Raw genomic sequence first — 25,086 nt, forward strand, 5'->3', positions numbered from 1 at the left:
TACTTTCACGGCAACAATGTCGTCGCTCTACACTCGCAGAATGACGCAGCGACAACTCTGGTTCTACGACAGAGTCATAAGGGCGAGCGGAATGCTCGAGTAAGGACCAAAAAACGCCCGAATGTATTGGAACGTGTGATGTGACTGCGTTGCGGGGGACTGACACGAATGGAGGTGCGTGCAGTCTGAAGGAAAGGCAGGTTGGCGACGCAGACGTGCGAGCCATTGCCGACGGGCTCAGAGAGAACGCCATGCTGATGTGGCTCGTGTAAGTCCATCACACTGTTGGACTGCGGGGGGCTGGATGTTCAAACGCAGAGAGAACGTGAAGAAGCGGCTCACATGGATGGACAACAACAGTCTGGACTGCAACCAGATTGGCGACGAGGGAGCTCAGACGATTGCACAGGTACTCGAAGCGAACGAGACGCTGCTGAGCATACTCCGGTAGGGCCACATCTCACTTTTTTGGGCTGATGCGTGCGAGTAGGCGATAGTGCTCACGGATTGGAGCGGATGGACAGGTTGGAGCAAAATCAGATTGGCGCGGCTGGAGCCCTTGCACTTGGTGAAGCACTCGAAGTGAACACGTCACTGACGAGGCTCGAGTAAGCCATGCTCTCTCGATTGATGATTGATGCATTATTAGAGGGGGGGGGATACTCATTGATGGAGCGGATGTGTGTGGACAGACTGTTCGACAATCAAATTGGCGATGTTGGAGCAGAAGCCATTGCTGAGGCACTCACCGTAAACCAGACACTGACTTGTCTCACGTAAATGCACCTCGTGTTGACGGATGCATGTGAGCGGCTGATCCAGTCGATGGTAGGCAGAGTGGCTCACTGATGGAGGGGAATGACAGCTTGGGGAAGAACAAGATAGGCATTGTCGGGGCGCAAGCGATTGCCTCGGCACTTGAACTGAACACGACGGTGGCGGAGCTCCAGTAAGGCGTACCCGTACTTGTACTGATCCAAAGGGTATATCAGAATGGCTCACTGCTGGAGGGACAGTCTGCAATTCAATCAGCTTGGCAATGCCGGAGCAAAAGTGCTTGCTGAGGCACTCAAAGTGAACGCCTCCCTGACTGAACTCAAGTACGGCGTTTCATTTCGACTGACGGCATCAGGGTGGGCAGCTTCAGCAGAGGACGTTAAGAGTGGCTCACTGGTGAGAATGAATGGATGCACAGTTTGTGTGACAACCAGATTGGTGATGTTGGAGCGCAGGCGATTGCAGAAGCGCTCACAGTCAACACGACACTCGATAATCTCAAGTAAGCTGCTGCGCTTTTGTTTTCTTTTGGGCCCTGAGCCATGCGTCAACCAGACTTTTACTCATTGTCAACCCTGCTCATTGAGTGAACAGCCTCCCAGATAATTGGATTAGCGAGGCTGGTGTTCAGATGATTGAGCAAGCACGCACAGTCAACAACAAGACGGATGTTTTGTAAGTTGCCCTTGCACGATAGAGGCAATTTGCGACTGGTGCAAAAGCGTCCTCCAAACCAACACTCGATGACATAGCCTGTTGACTGTCATTCTCAATTTCCCTTTGGCCGTTTGGTGCACAGCATGGACGACCAGATAAACCCTCTTGCATTTTCCTTGTATGTACGACTGGCAACTGCTGAAGACATTCAGGCCGTGCTTCGCTTGCTGACCCGCGGAGCGGAGCTGGAGGATGACTTGGAGGATGACTTGGAGGATGACTTGGCGCCTCTCCGAGCACTCCCAGCACTCCCAGCCAACATCACCGAGCGCATTATGGACGAAGCGCATTACTGGCAAGGCATCCATTGCTCCCAGCGCCAGCAATTCAATGAAGACCGGCGTGTCCGTGCGCTGAAAGTCACCGTGCCTTGGATGATCGATGGAGGTTCCATCCGAGTGAAGGCAATTCAAGTGCTTCGTGAAAAGAACAAGTTCCGGACGGCACGTTCTGGCAGCGCCGATGACAACGGGCTGACCTTGATTGTTGAAGACGAGTATGGAGCTCTTCGACATGAAGTTGTTGTACCGTCCACTTTCGTCGATTCCGTCACTGAGCTTGTGACGCTTTTTCCGGCGAGCCATCCCAGCCTCCAAGAACTGCACGCGGGTTGGCAAGTTCGAGTTCGACCGAGAAAGTCCGACCGAGATGCGCCATTCCGATCGCTCTATATCGGATATACCTAACGACAATCATCGTTGTTCAGGGAAGGCGTTGCTCTCAATTTTGCATGACTGGATGGAAACACAGACAAATGTCTCAAGAGAAACGGCTCAAATGCAATTTGGTGTTTGTCAAACAGGCCCAAATCTTAAAATACAATCTTTGCCCCCCCCCCCATTGTCGTTCGCCGACTATGAACATGAATGCCAATCTGGAAGGAGAGACGAAGAAGAAAAAAAAAAGACTCTCTTTGACAACAACATGAAAAGGTCAAAGCAACAGCCATCCTGAAAGGCAACGCACCAACCAATCGACTCTAGCCTCTTTTGCTTTATCGCCTCTTGAACTTGGCCTTGGACTTGAATGACTTGTTGGTGACCTTGGGATTGCCTCGCTTGCGATCGCCGCTGGCTCCAGCACCACCCTTGCCTCCTTTCTTGCCTCCATCGCGTTGATTCGTGCTGGTTCGGAGACCATGCACGCTCTTCTTGCTAACATCGGTGAGCTCGCGAGCAAAGCCAACCGCGCCGCCCGATTTCTTGGCCTGCTTGGGCGACTTGTTCGGGTTTGGCGGAGGAGCTGTTGCGGCAGAGAAACAAGATTCCATCGCAATGGACGCACGCAGGTTAGCCATGTGATTCAAGCTCGAGTGGGTGACATCAGGGCCGAAAGAACAAAGCGGAAAACGCGTGGACGACAACTCACCATCACCAGGCCTCAAGCCCAACCGGGCCTTCTTGACAGAGCGACCCATAGCCTTCTGCACTCGCTGGTCTTGCAAATCCTCCTCGCTTTTTCGCTTTGAAGGACGAGCTTGCTGTGTCTTGCCCTGCATAAAAGCCACGCGAGAGAGGCAAAAGTGAGCCGACGTTCAACACCAGCCAAAAAGCCCGCAAAATCCAACCGTGCGGCTCACCTTGTCAGCAACTGCGCCGCCGGCGTGAGCAACCTTGCTGTTTTCTTTGGAAGTCTTCTTGGCGAGGGCGTCCTGGAACCAGGTGCGAGCGGGCTTGGAGTAAATTTCCTTCTCGTGTTCCATCATGTTGGAAGCTTTCGCGGCTTCCATTTCTGCTTGAAGGAGCTAGCAAAAAAATACAATCAACACAGCACAGAACGTCTAAAGTTGGTCTGACGCACTGTGGCAAAACAGCTTTACAAAATGCCGACCAAAAGTCACGCCACCTACCATCTTCTCCTCCTTCTCGGCCTTCATAATAGCCGCAATGTCCTTGCTGGCACCGCGAATCTTGGTGGAAAACTTTTCAATCACATCGGACGGGATGGAGCGCGAGCTGAGTGGGACTGTGGCGTGCTTGACAATTTCTTTGAGCAGCTTGCGCTCGCCTTCGCACACCAGCGACAGCGAGCGACCTGCGCGGCCCGCACGAGCTGTACGACCAACGCGATGAATGTACTGCGTAAGCGTGTTGGGCATGTCGGCATTGACGACCGTCTCAACGCCGACGATATCAAGACCGCGAGATGCGAGATCGGTTGCGAGCAAAAAGTCCACGCGCCCTTCCTTGAACGCCTCCAGGGACTCGAGACGCTGGAGCTGGTTCAAATCACCATGCAACTCGGCCGCCTTGAGGCCAAACAGGCCGAAAATGACCTTGGCACGATGCGCGCCCTGCTTGGAGCGGAAAAAGACAATCGTCTTGGTGTGGAAGGACCGCTTGCACACGGCGAGCACGATGGCTTCCTTCTCCTTCTCGCGCTGTGGGCGAACGCGAACAAACTCTTGGGTGAGATTGGTGGCAGTGTCCGTATTCTTGTTGATAAAGACGCGCAGCGGCTTGTTCATCGAAAGCGCAATGAGATTCTCAACTTCGTCGGTCATGGTGGCCGAGAAGAGCATGGTCTGGCGAGACACGGAGCACTGGCGAATGATTTCATCAACCTCTTCCTTGAAACCCATTTCGAGCAAACGATCGGCCTCGTCCATGATGAGGACTTCAATGCCCTCGAGGTCGAAACCAGGCGAGTTTTGCAAGTGATCAATCAAGCGACCAGGAGTGGCTACAATCACGTCGGGATGGGCGCGGAGCTCGGCCTGCTGGCGCTTGGTGGAGAAACCACCACAAATCAGGGACATCCGGATGTCGGTGAACTTGGCAAGCTTCTCGCCCATGGCGTGACACTGAACGGCCAACTCGCGAGTGGGCGAGAGCACCAGCACACGCGAGGCGGGGTTTGTCTTTTGGCGGTACAAGAGACGCTCCAGCACGGGCAACAAGAAGGCAGCGGTTTTGCCCGAGCCGGTCTTGGCGCAAGCCACGAGGTCGCGACCCATCAAGGCCGGCGGGATGGTGGCCGCCTGAATGTCGGTGGCGTTGGCGAAATTGAGGGAAGAGATGGCACGCAACAAGGGGCGGGACAAGTTCATCTCGGTGAATTGCTTGGACGAGATAATGTCTGCGGGTGCCTGTTCAAAGAAGGCCGCCTTCAACTTTTCCTTGCGCTCCCGCTCACGAGCTGCACGCGCCTTGTCCTTTGGGCTGTCGTCGTCGTCGTCGTCATCGTTGTCGTCGTCGTCATCTTCTGAATCATCTGAATCTTCTGAATCTTCGTCTTCTTCGTCGTCAGAACTTTGTTGTTTGCGTGCGGGCTTCTTGCCCTTGGCTGGCGGGCGTGCAACCTCATCTGCCTCATCGTCGTCGTCTTCCGAATCTGAGTACAACTTGGGGTTGTTTGCGGCTGCCAGAGCTTTCTCGTCGAGCTCCTCTTCATCATCGTCGTCCTGCTCGTCGTCGGCCTCCCCTTCGTCGTCGCTGCCGTCAGCCATAACGTCACCGTCGAGACTGTCGCCATCTTCTTCGTCTTCGTCTTCGTCGTCGTCGTCGTTGTCGTTGTTGTTGCCGTCCTCGTCATCATCAACCTTCATGGCTGAGGACTTGGCTTTTTTGGGCAGAACGCGCCGTGCTTGGCGCGTCAGTTGAATCAGCTCGTCGAGCGACTTGGCAGTGACGTCTGGGACGGCCGCAGCGGCGGCCGCAGCGGCGCCAGAGAGGCCGTGCGGGCGCTGTGCGGGATCGTCAAACACGGATCGCTTGGCGCGCGCCAAATCCCATTGACTCGCCATCGGCATCGAACTCGAGGTTTGGATTAATGTCAGAGTCCTCTGTGCGAAGTGTCCACAAGTGCGTTGATGGCAATTGTGAGTGAGTACATGTCACTTCTGAGCAACATGGTTCTGAGTAGCCAAGTAAAAGTGGTGATGTCGTCTCTCGCAGTCACCGCTGTCATTTTTTTTTCAGATTATCGCACACATTGGCACCTGCTTTCGGGTTGTTTGCAATGGGACGCTGTTGTGATGATGACCCAGTGCTTGCTTGCCTTTGAGTGTGTGAGTATGAGCCATGTGGATTGATCATTGCTCTCTATCTCTCTATCTCTCTCCCCGCTCCGCGTCCAACCTCGCCCTATCCCCATCCTCACTCGTGCTGAGTGCAATCACAAGTCATCATCATCATCCTCGTGCCAATAGTGTTATGTCGCAGTCCGAGTTGCGCTCTCGCTTTCAGTGTGTTGGATCCACGCGGTCCCTCCATCCTCACTCACTCACTCCACTCACTTCCACTCACTCACTACTCACTCACTCACTCACTCACCACCACTCAGCTTCACTCTGATTCTGCCTTGTGCTTGGTTAGAAAGGGGGCGAATGGTACCTGCGCTGGCCTTCTTCTTCTTGTGCTGCTGCTGCTGCTGCTGAGCCTTCTTCTTGCTCTTTGGCTTGGCGCGACCCTGATCGGCGCTGTCCTCGTCATCATCAGCATTGCCGTTCTCATCGGCATCAACCTCATCGTCGTCGTCGTCGTCGTGTTGGCTGCGCGCACGCTGGAGCAGCTGAAGCGTCTCGGCGTCCATCCCCATCAGACCACCGCCAACGTCGTCGTCGTCATCGCCCATCGTCATGATGAAACCAGTCGCGAGACTCTTCTCTGCAGAAGGTGCAGCAGCAGCAGCAGCAGCTGCAGGCTTGGTCGCTGCTGGCTTGGCCTTCATTGTGTGTTTCAGAGTGAAAAAGTAAAATCTTAGACTGAGCTGCTCAGCCAGCGAGATTGATTTTCGGGGGAAGCTGGAAGTGTGTAGTGCACTGAGTTTGGTGAGATGTGTGATTGAGCTCGCTGTTGCAATCCGGATCACCAGAGTCGCTGCTAAAACAAATTTTTGTCCAAAACTTGCAACAACAAGCCAAACAAACCGGCACCGCGGTCCTCGACCAAGTAAAGCCGAGTGTCGCGGTGATGAATGCCGCATAAATACGCTGGGAGATTGCTAGCGAGAGAGTCAGAAAGCCCTAGATTGTTAACAAGCCGAAACAACAAACCGTCAACTACGCACGGAAACACTGCTGAGCCGAACGCCCAGCTCTGTCTGCTCCGACAACGACGATACTACGATAGACCGCCGTCGACGACAATATTTTGCCCGGTAATGTACGACGCGGAAACTAAAAACGCGACCGTGTCGGCGACTTCGTCGGCTGTTCCAAATCTTCCGAGGGGGATTTGCTTTAGAGCCGCCTCGGTCGCCGCGGGCGTCATGGCATGAACCATGCCCGCGTCAATGAAGCCAGGTGACACGACGTTGGCGCGAATGTTGCGAGGCCAGCTCGAGCGCGAGCGATTTCGTCAATCCAACCAGTCCCGCCTTGGAAGCCGCGTAGACGGTCTGCCCCGGGTTGCCGACCAAGCCCACCACACTGCCAATGTTGATAATGCAGCCGGAGCGTAATCGCAGCATGTGCGGCACGACTTCCTTGCATGTCAGCATTGGTCCGACCAGATTGGTTTCCAGCACACTGGCCATGTCCGCGTGCGGCGTCTTGACCAGGAGATTATCAGACACTATTCCTGCAGCATTCACAAGCACGGATGCAAGTCCCAGCTGGCTCTTGACTGCAGCGATCGCACGCTGCACTGCTTCCGGATTGCGCAAGTCGCACGCGATTCCAACGTGTCTCGCCGCGCTGGCTGGGTTGCCTTCCGACGCAGGCGTCTCAGGTCGTGTGGTCGTCGTGGGGACTCTTGGTGAAGGCGGCGAGGCAGGAGCGACTGGGCTGGTTGGTCCATGCGCACCCAGATTGTTCAGATTCGCAGCAACTTGAGCAACGTCGCGTTCCGACCGCGCCAGCACTGCATGACGCACAAAAAGTTCAAGCATGCCACACGCAAGTAGATTCAGTGAGAAGAGAGAACAGGCGGTGGCGCAGCGAGGCCGAGATTAAAAAAACTGCGAAAAAAATCCCTGTCTGAGAATCTGAAACAACAAATCAGCACATGTTCTCCTACCTGCAACGCGAAATGACTGCTGGGCCAGGCGCTTGGCAATGGCAGCGCCAATCCCGCGAGTGCCACCTGTGACAATCGCAACAGCGTCCGAGCGAGCCGCTTGCATTGGAAACGGACTGACAAAACAATAATCAAAAAAAAAAAGACTGTCGAGTTCTCTAAGAAGCGAATTTTTAGTAATGAAAAAATGGACGAAGATCTCGCAAACATGAACTGAAAATACTGCTTCCATCGTACAGCTAGAATACTATTCAACACCAAACAACAATCACACACACAAAAAACAAACAAAACCAAAAAAACGTTGAAACTAGCTCGACTCGTTGCTGCTGTTCGATCGCGACCGCGCACCCGTCTCGAGCTCAAACTCATTCTCGTGCGAAGGCACGTCGCTGCCATCGCTCGACTGGCGGACCAAATCGCCCGACTCTGTCTGGGAAATGACAATTGCGGGCACTTCAGCCTGTTTCATGTCGGCGGGGCAGTCGGAATCGTGCCCTTGCTGCTGTTCCTGCTGTTGCAACAACTGCTGCTGTTTTGCGAGTTGCACAGACTTGACTCCATTGGCAAGAGTGACGGCAACCGTTCCCACAAGCGTCACAAAGCCGCCCGCAATTGTCCAGTTGTCCGGGACATGCTCGACGCCGAGAAGAATGCCAATAACAGTGCCGACAGCGGGCTCGAGAAGCATGACCACGGCAATGACGAGAGGGGAAACGACGTTGAGCAGGCCCGCGTATGCCACCATGCCGAGCACGCCAGTCACAACACCAAGATACAGTGCTCCAAGGATAAACTCTTGCGACAGCCAACCAAAGGCGTTTTCCGCCAGCGGAACGCCCGGGCCTGCGCTCGAGCCCTCCATGGCAACAGACAGCACCAGAGTCAATACGGCGTTGAGCACGTTGACGGGCAAAATGTAGACAAACAGAGGCACCTCGGCGCGAAGTCGCTTGGCCCAAACGAGGTAGCCGACGGCGCCCACAGAGCCAACAAGGGCAATCATGTCGCCGATGACAATGTTGGTCGTCGAGAATTGCGCATTCCCCGTCACGTTCACGAGGGCCAGGCCGGCTCCCAGGACGGAGATGGCTGTACCGACAATCTCAATCACCATGACGGGCTGGCGCTTGATGATGCGGAACAGGACGATAATGACGGAATGCAAATTGTTAAACAGGTATGCGTGCGCAAGGGAGGTAAACGAAAGCGCCACGAAGAACGTGGCAGAAAACAGAAACATGCCGACAGTCACGCCAAGGCCATGAAGAATGTTTCGCCGTGTCAGGACGCCGGCCAGCCACGCCTTGGAGGTCCAGCCGACTTTTGTGTGTGCTTGCCAAAGGAACAGGGGTAAAAGGAAGAAGGCGGCGCATTGCAAGCGCCACGCTCCGGCCAAAACCGGGTCGACGTCCTTCATCAGCAGGGTGGCAGCACCCTGTCCGTGATTGGAGAGACCAGAGCAAGAGGGGTGAGGAAGTAGAGAAGGTTGTACCAGAAAGTGAGTCGTAGCATAGCGTTTTCAGGCAATGCAGAACGTACAACAAGCGTGATGGAAGGCTTACAAGTGATGAAACGGCAAGCAAGGCCACGACCAACATGGCATATCCCGCAAGAACTGCTTTCTTGGAGGGAGTAGGTGCGGATGCAGGCATTGGCGTCGCTGCGGCTGGCAGTGGCAAGGATGAATCGGGCTTGGCGACGGCTGGCATCATGGTGGTGGTGCTGTCCACGCTACTGCTGGCGCTGAGATCGCTCGTGATGGTCGGCGTTTCAACGGCGACATCTGGCGGTGAAATTGAGATCACTTGAGAGTTGCGGCCATCAACCGACAGGACCACTGCTGGCTGGAAGCTCACTCGCCGAAACGAGGACTGTCGCGAGGACTCTGCCCCTCGCAACCGCCCCACCAAGGACGCAGATACGGGCACAGGTGGGGCATGTAGATCGACGACCGTTGGTGACATTTCCAGGCCGTCGTCACCACTACTGTCTGCCTCCGATGGCGAAAAGTTGAGAGCCGGATCGATGGCTTCATCTTCGTAGCTCCGGTCGTGGATGCGCGACAGATCAGTGCTTGGTTGTCTGCTCATCGCCCGCGATGGGCTTGGCAAGTAGGTTGTGGACACGGACAGCACTTTGAGCAATCCGGACTTGAAAAAGCCAGACGAGGCGTCTGTCGGAGTCTGGGGCGCGCTGAGCCCAGCAGCGGCCTCCGTATCTGTCGGATCTGGTGCAATAGACAGGCGCTCTGCAAGATCGCTCTCGCCATCATAGATGGCCGACACGGCGTCGAGGTGCAACGCCATTTATGCTTTGGATTGGACGTAACTAGAGGGGACAACCAAAAAATAGGGCTCGAATAGGAAACTGCTGAATTGGCAGAGGTCTTGACTATGAGGACTCTGCAAGTAGGTGTCTGTTCATTCATTGCGCATTGGAAGGAGAAGGGGGTCAGCTCTTTGACGATCGATGGCAGACAAGGACGCAATGGAGAACAGTTCATTCAGCCTGCTTTGAGCACAATCTTGGGGGTAATCTCTGCGGATCTTTTTTTTTTTAACTTTGCATTTAATGATCGATCAATTTATGATCTGTTTATCAGGTAGATCAATGCTGCTCAATGAAAGCGTTTGATGCAGAACGACGCCCACACACAACAAACAATGCCCTCCTACGCTTTTTGTTTTTTGTGTGTGTGTGTGTCTTCCAGCTCTACTTCCGCCCGCTTTGCCCAATCTCACCAGCAAGAGTGGAGCATTTGCTTGAACGGTGGCACCAGCGACTGAAGTTTGGAAGGTGGCGCGATTTGATAAAACGCTCAACAGCGGCAAATCTCACCAAAATAATAAAAAAAAATTCAAAAAATGCAAAATCCGAGGCCGATGCTCGGCGCTTCCCGCGTTTTCCCACTTTTTTTTTTTTTTTTTTTTTTTGTTCCACCGAACCCGCTTAAACCACGAAAAACTGAAGAAGAAGAAATACTGATTCGCTTTTTTCAAAAAAATGTCGGTGTGCGAGAATGAGGTGTCGGATGGCGTACACGTCGGTGGCTAGGACGACGTAAGAGGAGAAAGGGGAGGGGGGAAAGAGGGGGTGGCTGCGAGTGAAACGAAAAGCTAACACGAAATGATACCGACGTATGACTACATCGTAGGAACCGCATCAGCCAAAATGGTGTTGCTTTCAAAATAGAACCACAAAATATGATGACCATCGAACAAGCAGCGCTGGTACTCGCTCCAGCGCTGCGCAGACCCCGGATTCGTGTGCGTAAGCGCAGTGGTGAGGCTAGGGAGGTGTATCGGCGGAAGTGCGCCATGCAGGGAAGCCCGTTGGAACGCTGCGTGATTTCGTCCGAAAAAAAAAAAAAAAAAAAAAAAAGGCTCCGCAGCAACGCATCGTTCGCTACATGTTGAGTAATTTTCGGTTTCTGAATGTTGTTGGGGGTAAAGTCGGTTGTGCAGAGACGGCGTTCGGATGGAATCGCATAGCATAGTAACATAGAAAGAAGGGCGAAAGGATGAACGACAAGAACGATTTCCAGTCGCATCGATCGAACTCTTTCGACCCAAATCTTGCGTTCTTTTGAACCTTTTTTTTTTCTATTTTGCTCAACAAAAAACCATGTTCGGCTTCTGCCGAGGATCGTTTACCCTTTGCAAGCTAGAATGAAAGACACTGCCGATCTCACAAATTCAAAAAAGGACTGCCAAACCACATGAGAAGCAAATACAGTATTGCAGACGAAATCGATCACCCTTGAAAAGCCACTTTGTGAAACCAAGTTTCAGACAACGCGATCAACCTTGAACAGCCACTTTGTGAAACCAAGTTTCAGACAACGCCGACAGGATCGACGCAGATGAAGCAGTTGATGATCAGTCCTCCCTTTCAGATTCAACCGAGCCAAATGGAACCGGAAGGACCGACTTGCATCCTGCAGCACCGCGGCACACTGCTCGCCGTGCGCGCTGCTCCGTTACTGATGCAGGCAGCACCACACGAGGAGCTGGTCATCACCGACGGCGACGATGAGCCTCGGATTTGCCCAGTCGTGTTTGCCCCATTCACACTGGGACGAGGTTTTGCCTTGGACATCCGAATTCGCGGTTGCTCGCGCCAAGCCGCCGTTCTTGACGTCAAGGCAGCAGCCCATGGCGGGACATTTGCGTACATCCAGCCGGTATGCAGTGCAGTCGTTGGAGGGAGGGCGGGGGGGGGACGCAAGGCTTGACGAGAAGAACTCGAGCCAAAAATTTGGCGGGAAAATCTCAGAAAGTTCGAATCTTGCTCACCTCTCTGCTCTCACACACTCCATCATTGTCCCAGACACCTGGAAATACGATCGTCGTGCGGCCAAGTTTCCCGCCGGGTGCGAAAGCGATCGCGTCCAATTCAATTGCACTTCCCCTGTTCGACGGCGATCAAGTGCTTTTGCATCCGGAAGTGTCCTTGACGGTCAAACTGATTGAAGATGGCACGCATCGAATAGTGCGCGCCCTAACCGAGCGTTCGATGCAAGTTGATTCGCTGGCAAGCGAGACGCCGGTGCCACGACCGCTCGCACAGTCCGAACCGATGCGGCTGGATGACGATGCTGATGCGACGCCCGCCAACAACTTTGCCACGACCTTGGCATTTCCTTCCATATCAACGAGCACATACATGTTTGATGCCGAACTGGCATCCATCCTGCTGGTGGAGGTAAGGGAATTCTTGCTTGACGGCGAATAGCCCCACACAAACGCAATTGCTCATTCACGCCATGCAATCAGGCTGTCGAAGAGTTTCTAGACGCGCACCCTGATCCGCGGATACAATTGCTACTCGTTGATATCTCGGACTCGAAAACGAATCGGCTTGTGCAAGAGGTACGCTAGGGTTTTGGTTTTGACGCTTCCATGCTCTTGCTTGTGCTCACAGGACAGCAATCGACAGAAATACACCAGGAGAGACAAGAGATTCAAAGTGATTGTTTCGGATTTGACGCGAGTGAACTGCCGGTAAAGACAAGACAACCAAAGGTGGTTTCTCGACAAACAAGCTCTCACCTCCTCCTCCTCTGTTGCTCCATTCCTCCCACGCCAGATTTATCGTCAATGCTGCCAACGAGCGACTCACTGCCGGTGGTGCTGGTACCAACAAGGCAATCAACCTCGCCGTGGGACCCTCGCTGCACGCCGAAACAAAGCGACTGTATTCCAGTGCCGAGGCTGGCAAGGCCTATCCCGTGAAAGTCCCCTCGCCCCGTCGCGTGCGCTTTGAATATGTGATTCACGTTGTCGGTATGTCGATTGGCCAGTTTGTTTGGGCGAGGGAGGCGGGGGCAAGGGGGTTGTTTGTTTTTGTTTGCTTCAGTTTGTGGTTTTTTTATCTGCACGGCGCTCACCTCTATTTTGTCCAACAATCCCATTCGCAATCCCACTTAAGGTCCCAACATGAATCCTCAACGACCCCAGTGCCTGCACAACAACTACGAAAAAGGCTCGCAGCTGCTCAGTGCGACGTACCGTGCCATGTTTTCCACGTTTGCCAAGCTGGCAAGTGTCTAACGGGGTTGTTTTTCGATTTCGAGATCAGAGGTTTGATCCCTTCTCTCTCTCTCTCTCTCTCTTTTTCCTTCCACCCTCGATCCCCTGTAACGTTCTCTTTCTCGTTCTCTTTCTGACTTGAAAATCGCTCATCGTCCACATGGCTGGCTGTTTTGTCCCTTTTTTAAAATGGTGACTTGTTTTATGCGTTAAAAATTGACACTTTTTTTAATGTTGTGTTTTTAACTCATTCCTTGAAATCCAGATCCAGTTCATCGTTCACTGCGCTGCTCATCGCTTTGCCTCCACAGCACACACACACACACTCAGACACACAACTCACACAACACTCAGACACTCGCATCTCGACGAACGGCCCGGCATTTTGGAAAGCTTTGCACAACAACAACAGAGTGCGACGTAACGACATAGATTTTGTTTCGCATTCAAAAACCACGTCAAACCGGGCTGTTGGAGAGAGGACGAGGTCTGTGCAAACAATGGCGACAGACACAGTGTCCACCATCTCAATGGAGCAGGACAGGAGCAGCTTGAGCGGGCAGAGCGTGAGCAGCAGTGGGAACGAGGGTGGAGCGACCCGCGCGACAGCATCGGCGGTGGGTCGAGCCACAACAACTGCAACCCTTCGTCCAGCAGCAGCAGCAGGGAGCGAAGCCACGGCCACCCAGGCACGGACGAGACACTCTGGGAACACCCAGGCACGCGCGGGCACGGGTCAGCCGGGGCTGGGCGCGCGCACGCTGGCGCTGCGAACTATTCGCGGGCCGAACGCGGGCGCAGGTGGGCGGACGCTCAAACTCACGCCGAGCAATAGCACTGGCAGCGCTGTGTCGGGAGCCTCGTCGGCATCAGGAAATGCAGCAGCAGCAGCAGCAGCAGGAAGCCCGCGAACAAAGCAGGAAATGGCTGCGTGGGGCGACTTCCACAAGACAATGAAGCGGACGACGGCGCTCGCAAACCACTCTGGGAACGATCTGCAGGCGTGGAACGGCTTTGCTGCGAACGACGTGCAGTACCTGCTCGCAGACCACGGCACAGAGCTCCATCGGAACAGCTTTGGTGGAGACGATCTGAATGCAGAACAGCTCGCTGCGTGGTCGGACTTTGGCAACACGAACAATGCGCAGCAATTCCTCGGACAGGCGGAGCGATCACCGTCGCTGCCAACGAGCGGGGACTTTCCCTTTGCTGGTGCTGGTGCTGGTGCTGGTGCTGCCACTGATGACTCTGCCAGCATGGATTCCAGTGATGCAAACCACGCGCTTCGGTCGAGCATCTTTGTGGGCAATGCAAACGCTCGAGGCCTTACATTGCGTGCGCCAGCGAAAACAATGCGCGGAGCATCGCCAATGTTCAAGCCTGCGCCAACCATTTTGGTAACGACGACAACGGACGACCAGCCTCCGCTTTCACCATCCACATCCGAGGTGTCTGCCTTGTCCGGAAGTGTTCTTGTGACCGAACCGTTGCGTGCAAGCGCGATTGTGCCTGGCGCCTCGGTGGAAATTGAGCTGGCAGTGGAAGCCGAGCAGTCGCAAGCCCAAAGCGCTAGTGCTACCGCTGATGGCTCGGCGACCGGCTCAGCGCCACAAAGCATCACCGTGCCCGATGATGCGGTCACTGTTCGCGAATCGTCCTCGTACGCAACTGACGCAACGTTGGCTGTCACCGCCTCGGCACCTTCTGTCATTGCTGCTGCAGCTGCTGCTGCAAACGGATTTGCGACAGTACGACTGCCATCGCGGCAGGTCAGCCAATCTATGGCGACGACCGACGCATCGGGACGCGTCGACTTGTTTGACATGCAGCAGGCCAAGTCCCAGGGCGAGGCAGCCTTGCATCTGGATGGCGATGAATTTGCCGCGACGGCCGACCTCCCCATGCGGCATTTCGTCTCCACCGTCCTTGGAAAGGTGACGGGCACCATGCCTCAGTCTGCCAAGTGGTGCGATCGCTTCTGGTGGGCTCACTTTATTGACTCTTGCCTGCGCGGCTACGGTCAAATTCTGTTCATGAACAACCCCATTTCGGGGCTCTTCTTCCTCGCGGCAATCTTTGTCCACTCGCGCTACTATGGCGTGTGCTCCATCATTGGCGCGCTCTGCTCGACGGGAATCGCGTACTTTTTGTCGCTCAACCGCGCCTCCATCCGCTCTGGCCTGTTTGGCTTTAACGGTGTTCTGTGCGCCGTGGGTGTCGCCCTCTTTCAAAATGCCGACGTGGAAGGCTGGGACAACTGGCTGCTCTACATTCCAATCGTCATCATTCCGACCTTGTCGACGCTCATTGTTGTTGTGATTGGTAACATTCTCGTGCGCCATTTCGGGCTGGCCACGTTCACGCTCCCATTCCATGCAGCGACGTGGATGTGGCTCCTCGGCAGCCAAGTGTACGCGTACTTTCCGTCGCAGGGTGCCGCCGCAGCTCCGTATCTTCAAGTACCGACGACTGGCGCCGATATTACTCCCATTTCCTACGACATTGCTTCCGTGTTCAAGGTGATTGGGTACAATATCGCGCAAGTTTTCTTCCTCGAAAATCACATCAGGTGAGTAGTGCTCAAGAGTGGTGGGGTGTCGTGCAACAACAGTTACACCGTTGTGTGTACCTTTTGTTGTTGTTTTTTTGTTTTTTTGTTTGTTTTATTTTTTTGTTTGTTTGTTTGGGTTTTTCTTCTTGTTTTTTGGCTCATTCTACATGACACTTCACAGTGGATACATTATTGTCGCGGGAACCGCAGTCTGCTCCCGGATTTCAGCAGTCATGTGCGTTTACGGCTCCATCCTTGCCATTCTGATGTCGCTTGCCCTCGGCGTTCCAGTTGGCCAATTCTATGCCGGCCTGTGGGGATTTAATCCTGTGATTGTGGCTGTCGCCATTGGCGGCATGTTCTACGTCCTGTCGGCTCGTGTGTTTGCGCTCTCTACGGCTGGTACCATCATGTCCGTGTTTGTGCACGGTGCTGTGAGCTCCATGCTCCGGCCCATCGGTTTGCCGGCGCTCACGTTTCCGTCTGCCGTCACAAGTCTTGCATTCTGCTTGATGGCCGGTGCCATTCCCGGCGCAGTGCCTGTTGAGCTGAGCCGCATGACCGTTCCCGAGGATCACCTCCGTCGCCAGCGGCTGGCTGAGCGTGTCTTGTCACGCTTTGCTGCTGTGCGGAGCGTTTCTCGGCAACTCAACAACGGAGCCTCCGCCCACGAGCAGCAGTTTCTCGAACAGTTGTTTGTACCGCTGCTCCTGTGTTGGGCAGCCGCGACGGGCGATGTTCAAACGGTAGCAGAGCTGATCGAGCTGGGCGCCGACCCGAATGTCGGCGACATGCACAGTGGCCGCACTTGTCTCCATCTTGCCGCGGCGGAGGGCCAGCTCGAAGTCGTGCGCTTTTTGATCAGTCGCGGCTCTCATGTCAACCAGGTGGATGTCCACGGCAACACTCCCTTGGACGATGCCATCGCGTCCCAGCAACCAGCCACTGTCGCATTGGCGCTGTGCCACAACGGTGGAGTGCACAATACGCCCGCCAGTCCGCAGGCCCGCACCCTGTGCGAGGAAGTGGCGCTCGGAGCTACCGACAAGGTGGCTCGACTGTTGCAGCTGGGCTACGACGTGAACGTCTGCGATCTGTACGACCAGCGAACTGCGCTGCACGTTGCCTGCAGCATGGGCCATCCGTCCTTGGTGATGGTTTTGCTGTCGTGCGGTGCAAGCATTTACAACAAGGACCGCTATGGCCAAACTCCAGTGGACAATGCTCGCACCTTTGGCCACGAGAAGCTGGCGACATGGGTGGCAGCGGAAGGCGAGCGGATTGCAGCCTCCAAGCGCCGGCCCATCCAGCGCGGTCGATCTACGCGACAGCTCAAGGTCGTCGCCGCTCCCGCCGCCGTTGAGCAGGATGAGAAGGCAGAGAGCATCGAGCTAATTGCCTTGCAAAAGTCGCGCAATCCTCAGTTCCAGCGCAAGGCAACCCTCGCCACCATCGCCCCTGTCGATCAGAGCCACGGGGTCAAGACTAGCTCGAGCGAAGACGTCCATGAGGAAGAAGAGTTGGAGGTGCGTCCTGCGGTCTGCTCGCAAGAGCTGCTCACCTCCGACGACGAGCTGGCGTTCGCCGTGGACATTCTTCAGGCCCTGCTTTTGTCACAGGATGAGGTGGCTCTCAAGGCTCTTGGCCCAGCCCTGCTTTCAGCATCTGCGCTCTCGAATTCCACAGAATTCCTCACCATCATGCTCGAAATGGGTGTCAACCCCAACCTCTCCGACTATGACAAGACCACGGCCCTCCACATGGCTGCCGGAGCCGGAAACCTGAACGCAGTCAAAGCCCTTATCTATTTCGGCGCGGACGTCAACGCCACCAACCGTTGGAACCAGACGCCGCTCGACCGCGCAGTGCTTTGCCATTGCACGCTCACCGAAGGAGTGCTTTCTCTGCTGCACGCCCAAGAGCGCCGCATCAACATGCACGAGTCCGCCGCTGCCTCTTCATCGCACACTCTGGAGCTGGTGCGCTTTTTAGTCGCCCGGGGTGCGGTTCTTGGCCTTGCGTCCCGTCCAATGTCCTTGGCGTCCGAGCTGTGCGACTTGGTGATGGTTGCCTCCGCCTCCTGCCGCTCGGATCCCCGTCATAGCGCCGAAACGCTCGAGCGCGCTCAGCAGGATCTGTCTCTGTGGACGATTGCGGGAGCTGACCTCAGCGCTGCCGAGTATGATGGACGCACCTGCCTGCATTTGGCGTGTGCGGAGGGCCAGGCCAAACTCGTGGACGCGCTCCTCGTCGGTGGCGCCAATCCGCTTCTGCGCGATCGCTGGGGCCATACCCCCATCGACGAAGCTCGAGCCAACGGCCATGCTGCCATTGCTGCTCGACTTGATCAGCTCCAAGCGGCAGCAAAGTGAGAAGGTGATTTTTGCGTTTGTTTGTGTGGGGTGTTGGTGCATGTACTAGTATGCTGTGTGTTGCTTTTTATTATTTTTCGATTTTCAACATTAAACCACTTTTCTGAGATGTGTGCTCAGTCTGTCTATTTTGGCTGGGGTTGTTTCTTTTTGTTCTTTCCTTTCATTTTTCTTTTCTTTTCTTTCTGCTCTTTTTCGTTGATTTGCTCTTTCGCCTTCTCACCTTCTCTTGTCCACAATGAGCTCAATCGAACTCGAGACACCCGCACAGCTACCGCCATCGCCAACTGGCTTGGCCAGGCCGGTCGCGTCGGCCAAAAAAAACTCGCGCCTGAAAACGGTTATGCGAGTGATCAAGGCCAAGGCCGAGAACAAGCCGCTCAGCAGCTACACCTTTGCCGATGAGAACGAGGTAAGCGGAAATCGAGTGTATCTGCAGCTCCCACTCCGATTCAACCGATAGCAGTGATCCTACAGACGCGGGTGGGGGGAGGCTGAAAGCTCTAAAATAACAAACGCAAAGTGAAACGGTTGAAAAAGCAAACGAGTCGTTTGAAAAAGCTCGCGCTTTTGCATATGTGGCACAGCGTTTGGTTCCTTGATCAACTCTGCCCTGGTTCATGTCTGTAGCCACAAAGAGTAGTGCTCAGAAGCATTCAGCTACACGATATTGCATCCACAGCAAGAGAGACTCGGAAGAAGGAGCGAATTAAAGTCAACAACCAAAACTGGTTTCGAAACAAACTGTTTCAGTTTCAAACGAATTCGTCTTTTTCCGTCGTGTTTTTCTTCTCCGTTTTGCCGACCCCGCTCGACTGCTATCTACTGCAGCACACGAGAACATGATCTCTCATACCCAACACTTCGCGCCAAGTTGACCTGCCAACTCTCACTTGTGGTGATACTCAACCGACTTTTGCCAAACAGCCACCCAGCCCAAACGCCACACGCAAGAGCAACGGCACCCCGTCCAAGCAAGTCAAGATGAACTCGGGCACTCCCACCAAACTTCAGGCAGTTCCCCGATCGTCGGTCAAGAAGCGCGCCATGCAGCGATTTGCTCACACATTTGCCTCCCGCGCCCACACATCGCTGCAGCCAACAACGGCGGATGGATCGTCCACTACGTCTTCGTCCTCTACCACCGGCGCCTCCGAGCTGTCTCAACTGAGCAAGCTGTCTCGTCGCGTTGCCTCGAGTCGCCGCAAGCAGGTGCTCGGTTCCCAGATGAAAAACATGTGGGAGGGCGTTGTGACACTGCTCAAGACGGCTGTCGACGCTGTCATGGAAGACGAACAGCTGGATCTCAACCCGGGCGATGCCAGCAAGGGTGGGTTTGCTCATGACGAGAGCGCCCTGGATCAAGTTGCATCCTCACCGACCCTGTCTCAACACTCGCGATCCATGTCGTCCCGCGAGTCCAGCGCAAGCAACTCGCCAGCCGATGGCATTACGCGCATGATGACGCCGGCGAAACAGCAGCGCGTGGCTCGTCGCAAGGCCCTTCGCGAGTTTTACAGGCAGTCGCCAATGCTCAGCAAGGCACAACGGCAGTCTGGCACGTTCGAGGGTGCTTTCAGCCCCATTGGCTACATGTCTGGCTACTCGTCCTTTGGCACGGGTAACGAGCACTTGAGCACGACACCCACCCGTGGCGGTCTCTCGCATCGCCACTCTGCGCTGCTGGCCCTGCTCACCAAGCCTACGACCGAGTCAACTCCTACACAGCAAAAGGTCGCGGAAACCGTTGAAAGCACGCCAGTCAGTGAACAACCTGAGACGGCAGAGCCCTCCACCAACGACGCAGCTGTTGCCGTTGCCCCCGCCGCCGTGGCGTCGCCAGCCCCTCTCGCTGGAACCCCTTTGGCTCGCCGCCCTCGATTCCCTTCAGCCATGGCGGCATCTCCGTCGTTGGGTGCTACTCCGCTGAGCGGAAAACAACGCCGCGTCGAGTCCATCTTCCTGGAGTCGCCAGTGTTGGCAGCAAACGCCCAGCAAACGTTGGTGGCCGCGGGAATTGAGCGCATCACTACTCCTCGGACATCCCGCAGCTATTCTGGAGGCTCGCCGCTTGTGATGCAGAACGGATCACCGTTGCCGTTGGCACCCCTCGTGCCGCTGCCCGAATCTCCAGCGCTCCAAATGCGGTCCTTGCCCGTGCACCGTCAGCTTCTCGAGGAGCTCGAGCAAAGCACTTCCATCGAAGAAAACAGCTCTGCTACAAGCGTGGCAGATCAAACGGAGGATGTCACACGTGAAGCTGCCTCTGCTGCTGCAGAAGGAGAAGAAGCAGCAGAAGAAGCAGCAGCAGCAGGTGCTTCACCGCCGCCGCCACCACCACCGCCGCCGCCGCCGCCGCCGCCGATGCCACCGATGATGGCGGGAGGACAGCGCGCGTTTGCGTCTGGTTTGAACACCATTGCTATGCCAGCTCCCGGCTCCCGTCCCCCGTCGTGGTTGCTCAATCTCGCGGCCGCTACCAACGGTGCCCAGGCGCCAGCCACCCCAAGCCTCGATCGCCAGTCCAGCCAAGACATGTTGTCCAATATGCAAAAGCGTCTTCGCGAGCGCATGCGCACAAAGGTGGGCGTCGAGTCGTCTCCCTCTGCGGCCGACAAGACCGCGTCAGGCAGCTCCAACGGTGCTGCCCCGGCGACCGGCGGCATTGATCCCCGCATGCGCCAGTGGGCTGAAATCCAGGCCAAGAGCAGGAAAATCACGGCAGCCAGCTTCCTCGAGCTTGCGGCCGCCAAGCGTGACGAGGTGGTGCAGCTCGTGCAGCGTGTGGAGCAGTTCGCCCCGCAGACGATTGAAGAGGTGGACGAAATGATTGAAGTCATCTCATCGGCGCCGCAGTGGTTTCCCGGCAGCTCCAAGGAGCTCAAGGCGACCTACAAGGAGTGGGAGCAGATGGAGCGCCGCGCAGAGATCATGGTCGAGTTTTCGCAAACCTGCCGATCCATCCAAGCCGCGTGTGAGAATGATACTTTTGCTGCCATTGACGACTCGTACCTCGACATGCCGACCGTGAATTCGATCGAGTTTGAGACGAGCAGCCAGCGCATCTGCGACGACTATGCCAGCAAGTCTCGCACCTGGGCATCGGTTTTGGCAGATAACGCGCAGGCTTGGCGCCAAGCCAATCTGCCCGTCAACGACGAGCTGCTTGCGCGTGCCCGCACACACCTCGGCAAGCTTGCAATTTCTCTTATCGGACAGTGCCTTGCTCACGCGGGCTTTGACGACTCGATGGAGCGTGCTGCGCCACTCACGCAAGCTCAAGATCGCACGACCAATCGACTCAAGGAAAAGCTTGTCGCCGGCGTGCGTCTCGTGGAGCAGTGCATCCACTTGCAAACTTCGGAAGAGCGCGAAATGCTCACCGCAGCCGCCATCAACGCTGTCGTTCGTTTTATTTATGTGGCATGCGCCCAGGCATCTGGCTACAAGAGCCAAGCCAACCGTCAAGAGGTGCTTGACCTGTTTGAAGGCATGCTGCGCATGTTCCAGACTCTCAAGTCCATTGACAAGATTAAGCCGGCGTCGTTCCTGCGCACCTTGCCCGCGATTTCCAGCGATTCCAAGAAGGCAGACGCGCCCGTTGCCAACGCTAACGATGAGAACTGCGCCAACGTTCCGCCTCCGCCTCCTCCTCCGCAAGCCATGTCCGTCCCGTCAACGCCATCGCGATCCCAAGCAATCAGCACCCTTGACACGAGTGTGATTGCAGACGGCAGCTCCGAGTCGCCCATCGCTGATGCGGAGGAGCTGCTCTGCTGCGCCATCTTTGACGCATGCAAGCTCTTGATGGAGCGCATTGTGGAGCGAGCACGCCCCACCCTGGTCACCGCTGCGGGTTGCTCGCCAAGCTCGTCGCCTTCGGCTGCCCGCCATCGTGGCCTCAAGGCCGGTGGTGGTCCGATGGTGGGCTCTCCTGCTATCAATGCAGGCGGAACGGCGGCGGGAAACAAATCCGTCATGCTGTGGCTCATGTTTGGCTGCAAGTTTGTCAACAAGGCTCTCGAAATGATGGGACCCGAGCGATTCGACGACGAGCGCGTCTTGGGCTTGATTGATGCCCTTCAGCATCTTGAGGTGTCGCTGCCTGACATGTAAATGTGTCGCGTTGAAAGAAAAAAAAGTGTGATGCCTCTTGTGGATTATCAAGGGGAAGTGTTGCAGTGTTGGTTGTTGTTTTGGTGTGTGTATTTGTTGTTCAATGACTATTATTTTGTTTTTCTGCAATTGTCCATGGAGCGTAGTAGTTCAACACCTCGCTGACAAACGGCCTGTCTCCGATATTCAGCAACTTGAAATCAAGCGACAAAAACAAAAGTCTCAAAAACGTGAACCAAGAAATTTCTGAACTGATTATCTCGTCACAAAAGAACAAAAAAATAAAACATCCAAAGTGTTGAAATTAAAAATGACAGGATCAATCCCCTGTGCGTTGGTGAAACACACACGTTAGTGCATTCCTGCACCATGAGGAAGTACGGCTCCTTTGGCAGGCGTCGCAGCTAGATGGCTTTGTGCGTTGTGGAATAACGACTTCCACATGAATGCCTCGGACAAGAGCAACTCCATCTCGTCGTTGGACCAATTGTTGGTGGGCAGAGACTGAAGGAACAGCATGACATCCTGAAGGCAATTGCAAGCAATCAAAACAGACGAAAATGAGGACAACCAGTATCGAGCGAAACATCAACCTCAACGTTGCACGTTCAGACTTACTTGGAAATCAGTCTTGGAACGAAGGTCTTTCGAAAACTTGACCAAAAATGCCGCACAGACGTACAGGTGGAGCTGCGCAAAGTTATCTCCCTCGGCCTAGAGAACAAGTTCCAAAACAGACAACAACAAAGAAAGGTGATGTTGGGTGAGAGCCATGCCAACAAGGCTCAATGCACGCTGAAACTCCCCGTCCTTCACACATACCACATAAGTGTCCCACATCCGGACAACGCAACGGTGTGGAAGCTCGCGCATCAGTAAACAATTCATCCAACGGAAGCTGAACTGCAAGTACTGAATGTCGTGGCTCTGAAGAAAGTCGTTCAATGGCGCTGTGGGACGAACCAAAACCTCATGAGCAAAAAGCAAGCAAAGCAGCCAATAAAGGACAAAAAGTGTGCCTGTACCATCCACTCTCGTCACAACTTCCTTCAGAAGCATGACTTGTTTCTGAATTCCGACTTGAGCAAGCGTATAAAAATCTTGAATGTGATCAAGGAACTTGTTCAAGCACCAAAAGCAATCTGCCTCAATGACGTCTAGAGCTTCCTGCGGGAGAGACGAGATATCAAAGCTCTCGACATCGGCATCTGAAGAAAAGCACAACAAAAGTTCCAGACGCCTGTTAAGCACAAAAGCTTTAAGAGTTCGTTTGAGCAGAGATGTGGATTCGTACCTCCAACATGTGGCGTCAAGAAAACGGTGAAAAACGGCGTAACGAGATCATTCATGCCCTGGACATAGCCACTGGCAGGGTGGCGAATCGCCCAAATATACAGAATACGCTCAAGGATCTGTCGTCGCACATTCAGGATGCAAGATCAGCACATCGTCACATCACATGAAACGGCGGCAATGGCGAGAAATGAACAGCTGGACCAAGCGAGGCATACCTCTTGAACTTTTTCGCTCTGGAACAGGACAACATCGGGATTGGTTCGGGGCATGTCGATATGAATCTGCGGCAATGACGTTTGAATGAGAATGATAAATGCCAGGTCCATCTCTGCAGCACGTAATACACTCTGCCTGCAGCTCTACCTGTCGATACAAGGCTTGGTTGTTCTTTTTGCTTTGCTCGCTAAAGTAAAGCTGAACAAAGCCACGATATTCGTCTCGCTTGCGTTGGATAGTTTGAGCGCGCCGGTCGCTATTTGCAGGCAAGTAGCCCTGTTCCCAACGGAGAGAGGAAGTTACTCGAAATTATGAGCAACAGCTGCAACGAGGCCCGCACACAAACCGCACAGGAACGAAAGAACGACATGGACGCACCGATAAGAGCTGCCAGGTGGTCGGCCGCACTTCAATCGGAATACCAGACCAACTTAGCTTTTTAAGCGCATCTGAGGTAATCAATGGACCGGAAAAAAAAACACCCAAATGAAATGAAACGAACACGTACACACTCCGGACATCCGCCAGCACACTCTTGCCATCATCCTTCCTTCGAAACCCCTCACCTAAATCAACATTGGGTGCCTCCAGCACTTTACGGAACTTTTCCAAGCGCCCGGCCTTTCGCTCGGCCGACAGCTCTGCCTGACTTCCAGCAGATCCAGCCTTGCCTGGCGTTTGAGGAATGGGAGGCCTGTCGCTCGACTGCTGGCGTGAGATGGTCCCTCGCCCGTCCGACTCGGAGGCGGTCGTCGCAGGGCCAGAGGCATGAGGCTGGTTGCTACCAGGATTCGTGATCTGCGCGGGATTCGCTCGCGCAGTTGGCGTCGAGGGAATTGAGGGAGGCTTGCTGGCGGCTGCAGACGCTGAGGAGGAACTCGGGGTCGGTGGAGCTGCGCTGCCCGTGGATGCATTACCTCCTGCAGAGCCACCAGCAGCGGCACTAGCAGTCGCGAACGGCGGGTTGTTGCGAACTGCTCCGGGCGATGCAGGAGCGGCAGCATTGACGTGGCTTGGTGGAAACGTCGTGCTGGGTGACGGAGTCCGCGTTCCGGGCGTGTCAGCGCTCCAAGCTGCGTCCTGGAAGTCGTCGAAGGGCACTGCGGGCTTGGTGTTGCCCCTGCGCAGGCTGGCCGTGGCCCCGCTGACGGCGTGCAGCACAGACGCAAAGACGCCCGATGCGCCGCCGGACAGCCCAGTGCCAGTGCCCGAGCCGGAGCCGGAGCCAGAGCCGCCCAGCGAGCCGTTGCTTGAGCCGCTGGGTCCATTGCCGGACTGGCTGCCTGTCGCACCGGCGAGGCCGCCGCGATGCAGTGGCGGGAACTGGGCGCCGTAGACTGGCTTGCTCGCTCCTTCGTCGGCAGCAGCAGCAGACGCACCGGCCTTCCCGGGACGCGGGGATGACACGTCAGACATGGATGCGGGCGTGTTGAATGCGAGTCGGAGTGGAAATGGAGATCACGGGAGAGGGGGCCGCAGATTGGTTCAATCACAATGAAGGGAGATTGGCAATGGAATCACAGCGAAAAAAAAAAAAAAAAAAAAAA

At 55.1% G+C, this 25,086-nt stretch overlaps 8 protein-coding genes across 8 annotated transcripts; 4 read left to right on the forward strand and 4 right to left on the reverse strand.

Moving 5' to 3' along the window:
* Window position 1: 1 nt before the first annotated feature.
* CAOG_00069 (hypothetical protein) lies at window positions 2-2,330 on the forward strand. Its single transcript, XM_004364883.2, has 10 exons — window positions 2-99; window positions 185-268; window positions 361-447; window positions 525-608; window positions 693-776; window positions 866-949; window positions 1,017-1,100; window positions 1,196-1,279; window positions 1,372-1,452; window positions 1,577-2,330. Exons 1-10 carry the CDS (start codon window positions 17-19, stop codon window positions 2,178-2,180), a joined length of 1,359 nt encoding a protein of 452 aa, XP_004364940.2. The 5' UTR covers window positions 2-16; the 3' UTR covers window positions 2,181-2,330.
* A 71-nt stretch (window positions 2,331-2,401) lies between these two features.
* Window positions 2,402-6,194, reverse strand: CAOG_00070 (ATP-dependent RNA helicase DRS1). Its single transcript, XM_004364884.2, has 5 exons — window positions 5,829-6,194; window positions 3,344-5,278; window positions 3,074-3,238; window positions 2,863-2,986; window positions 2,402-2,736 (listed from the first exon to the last, which is right to left on the reverse strand). Exons 2-5 carry the CDS (start codon window positions 5,039-5,041, stop codon window positions 2,489-2,491), a joined length of 2,235 nt encoding a protein of 744 aa, XP_004364941.2. The 5' UTR covers window positions 5,042-5,278; window positions 5,829-6,194; the 3' UTR covers window positions 2,402-2,488.
* Window positions 6,195-6,427: 233 nt separating this feature from the next.
* Window positions 6,428-7,584, reverse strand: CAOG_00071 (short chain dehydrogenase). Its single transcript, XM_004364885.2, has 2 exons — window positions 7,455-7,584; window positions 6,428-7,298 (listed from the first exon to the last, which is right to left on the reverse strand). Exons 1-2 carry the CDS (start codon window positions 7,558-7,560, stop codon window positions 6,727-6,729), a joined length of 678 nt encoding a protein of 225 aa, XP_004364942.2. The 5' UTR covers window positions 7,561-7,584; the 3' UTR covers window positions 6,428-6,726.
* A 93-nt stretch (window positions 7,585-7,677) lies between these two features.
* On the reverse strand, window positions 7,678-11,150 carry CAOG_00072 (hypothetical protein). The gene is made up of 3 exons (XM_004364886.2): window positions 11,111-11,150; window positions 9,020-9,873; window positions 7,678-8,892 (listed from the first exon to the last, which is right to left on the reverse strand). The coding sequence occupies exons 2-3, from the start codon at window positions 9,761-9,763 to the stop codon at window positions 7,765-7,767; spliced, it is 1,872 nt and encodes a 623-aa protein (XP_004364943.1). The 5' UTR covers window positions 9,764-9,873; window positions 11,111-11,150; the 3' UTR covers window positions 7,678-7,764.
* Window positions 11,151-11,355: 205 nt separating this feature from the next.
* Window positions 11,356-13,042, forward strand: CAOG_00073 (hypothetical protein). The gene is made up of 6 exons (XM_004364887.2): window positions 11,356-11,640; window positions 11,787-12,161; window positions 12,233-12,328; window positions 12,396-12,460; window positions 12,546-12,742; window positions 12,888-13,042. The coding sequence occupies exons 1-6, from the start codon at window positions 11,368-11,370 to the stop codon at window positions 13,007-13,009; spliced, it is 1,128 nt and encodes a 375-aa protein (XP_004364944.2). The 5' UTR covers window positions 11,356-11,367; the 3' UTR covers window positions 13,010-13,042.
* Window positions 13,043-13,243: 201 nt separating this feature from the next.
* CAOG_00074 (hypothetical protein) lies at window positions 13,244-17,911 on the forward strand (the record flags this gene model as incomplete). The annotated part of the gene is made up of 2 exons (XM_004364888.2): window positions 13,244-15,557; window positions 15,721-17,911. Exons 1-2 carry the CDS (start codon window positions 13,489-13,491, stop codon window positions 17,909-17,911), a joined length of 4,260 nt encoding a protein of 1,419 aa, XP_004364945.2. The 5' UTR covers window positions 13,244-13,488.
* Window positions 17,912-18,149: 238 nt separating this feature from the next.
* CAOG_00075 (hypothetical protein) lies at window positions 18,150-22,135 on the forward strand (the record flags this gene model as incomplete). Its single annotated transcript, XM_004364889.2, has 2 exons — window positions 18,150-18,323; window positions 18,839-22,135. The coding sequence occupies 2 exons, from the start codon at window positions 18,150-18,152 to the stop codon at window positions 22,025-22,027; spliced, it is 3,363 nt and encodes a 1,120-aa protein (XP_004364946.1). The 3' UTR covers window positions 22,028-22,135.
* A 135-nt stretch (window positions 22,136-22,270) lies between these two features.
* On the reverse strand, window positions 22,271-25,074 carry CAOG_00076 (TBC1 domain family protein). The gene is made up of 9 exons (XM_004364890.2): window positions 24,106-25,074; window positions 23,918-23,988; window positions 23,687-23,815; window positions 23,539-23,604; window positions 23,322-23,439; window positions 23,053-23,235; window positions 22,850-22,977; window positions 22,646-22,741; window positions 22,271-22,552 (listed from the first exon to the last, which is right to left on the reverse strand). The coding sequence occupies exons 1-9, from the start codon at window positions 24,953-24,955 to the stop codon at window positions 22,379-22,381; spliced, it is 1,815 nt and encodes a 604-aa protein (XP_004364947.1). The 5' UTR covers window positions 24,956-25,074; the 3' UTR covers window positions 22,271-22,378.
* Between the last annotated feature and the right edge of the window lie 12 nt (window positions 25,075-25,086).

This window comes from Capsaspora owczarzaki, assembly GCF_000151315.2.
Source record: "Capsaspora owczarzaki ATCC 30864 unplaced genomic scaffold supercont2.1, whole genome shotgun sequence".
Classification (NCBI taxonomy): Eukaryota; class Filasterea; order Ministeriida; family Capsasporidae; genus Capsaspora; species Capsaspora owczarzaki.

Bases quoted from the DNA above. Each gene is read 5' to 3' on its own strand.
- CAOG_00073 (XM_004364887.2), top strand. From the start codon at position 11,368: ATGGAACCGGAAGGACCGACTTGCATCCTGCAGCACCGCGGCACACTG. The intron at 12,162-12,232 runs GTAAGGGAATTC...CCATGCAATCAG, and splicing joins CATCCATCCTGCTGGTGGAG to GCTGTCGAAGAGTTTCTAGA. The intron at 12,461-12,545 runs GTAAAGACAAGA...CTCCCACGCCAG, and splicing joins TTGACGCGAGTGAACTGCCG to ATTTATCGTCAATGCTGCCA.
- CAOG_00072 (XM_004364886.2), bottom strand. From the start codon at position 9,763: ATGGCGTTGCACCTCGACGCCGTGTCGGCCATCTATGATGGCGAGAGC. The intron at 8,893-9,019 runs GTAAGCCTTCCA...AATCACGGACAG, and splicing joins TGCTTGCCGTTTCATCACTT to GGTGCTGCCACCCTGCTGAT.
- CAOG_00070 (XM_004364884.2), bottom strand. From the start codon at position 5,041: ATGAAGGTTGATGATGACGAGGACGGCAACAACAACGACAACGACGAC. The intron at 3,239-3,343 runs GTAGGTGGCGTG...TTTTTTTGCTAG, and splicing joins CCGAGAAGGAGGAGAAGATG to CTCCTTCAAGCAGAAATGGA. The intron at 2,987-3,073 runs GTGAGCCGCACG...GCTTTTATGCAG, and splicing joins GCGGCGCAGTTGCTGACAAG to GGCAAGACACAGCAAGCTCG.
- CAOG_00071 (XM_004364885.2), bottom strand. From the start codon at position 7,560: ATGCAAGCGGCTCGCTCGGACGCTGTTGCGATTGTCACAGGTGGCACT. The intron at 7,299-7,454 runs GTAGGAGAACAT...TGCGTCATGCAG, and splicing joins GCAGTCATTTCGCGTTGCAG to TGCTGGCGCGGTCGGAACGC.
- CAOG_00076 (XM_004364890.2), bottom strand. From the start codon at position 24,955: ATGTCTGACGTGTCATCCCCGCGTCCCGGGAAGGCCGGTGCGTCTGCT. The intron at 23,989-24,105 runs GTGAGGGGTTTC...TGATTACCTCAG, and splicing joins GGCACCCAATGTTGATTTAG to ATGCGCTTAAAAAGCTAAGT. The intron at 23,816-23,917 runs GTGCGTCCATGT...CGTTGGGAACAG, and splicing joins CCACCTGGCAGCTCTTATCG to GGCTACTTGCCTGCAAATAG.
- CAOG_00069 (XM_004364883.2), top strand. From the start codon at position 17: ATGTCGTCGCTCTACACTCGCAGAATGACGCAGCGACAACTCTGGTTC. The intron at 448-524 runs GTAGGGCCACAT...GCGGATGGACAG, and splicing joins ACGCTGCTGAGCATACTCCG to GTTGGAGCAAAATCAGATTG. The intron at 950-1,016 runs GTAAGGCGTACC...CTGGAGGGACAG, and splicing joins ACGACGGTGGCGGAGCTCCA to TCTGCAATTCAATCAGCTTG.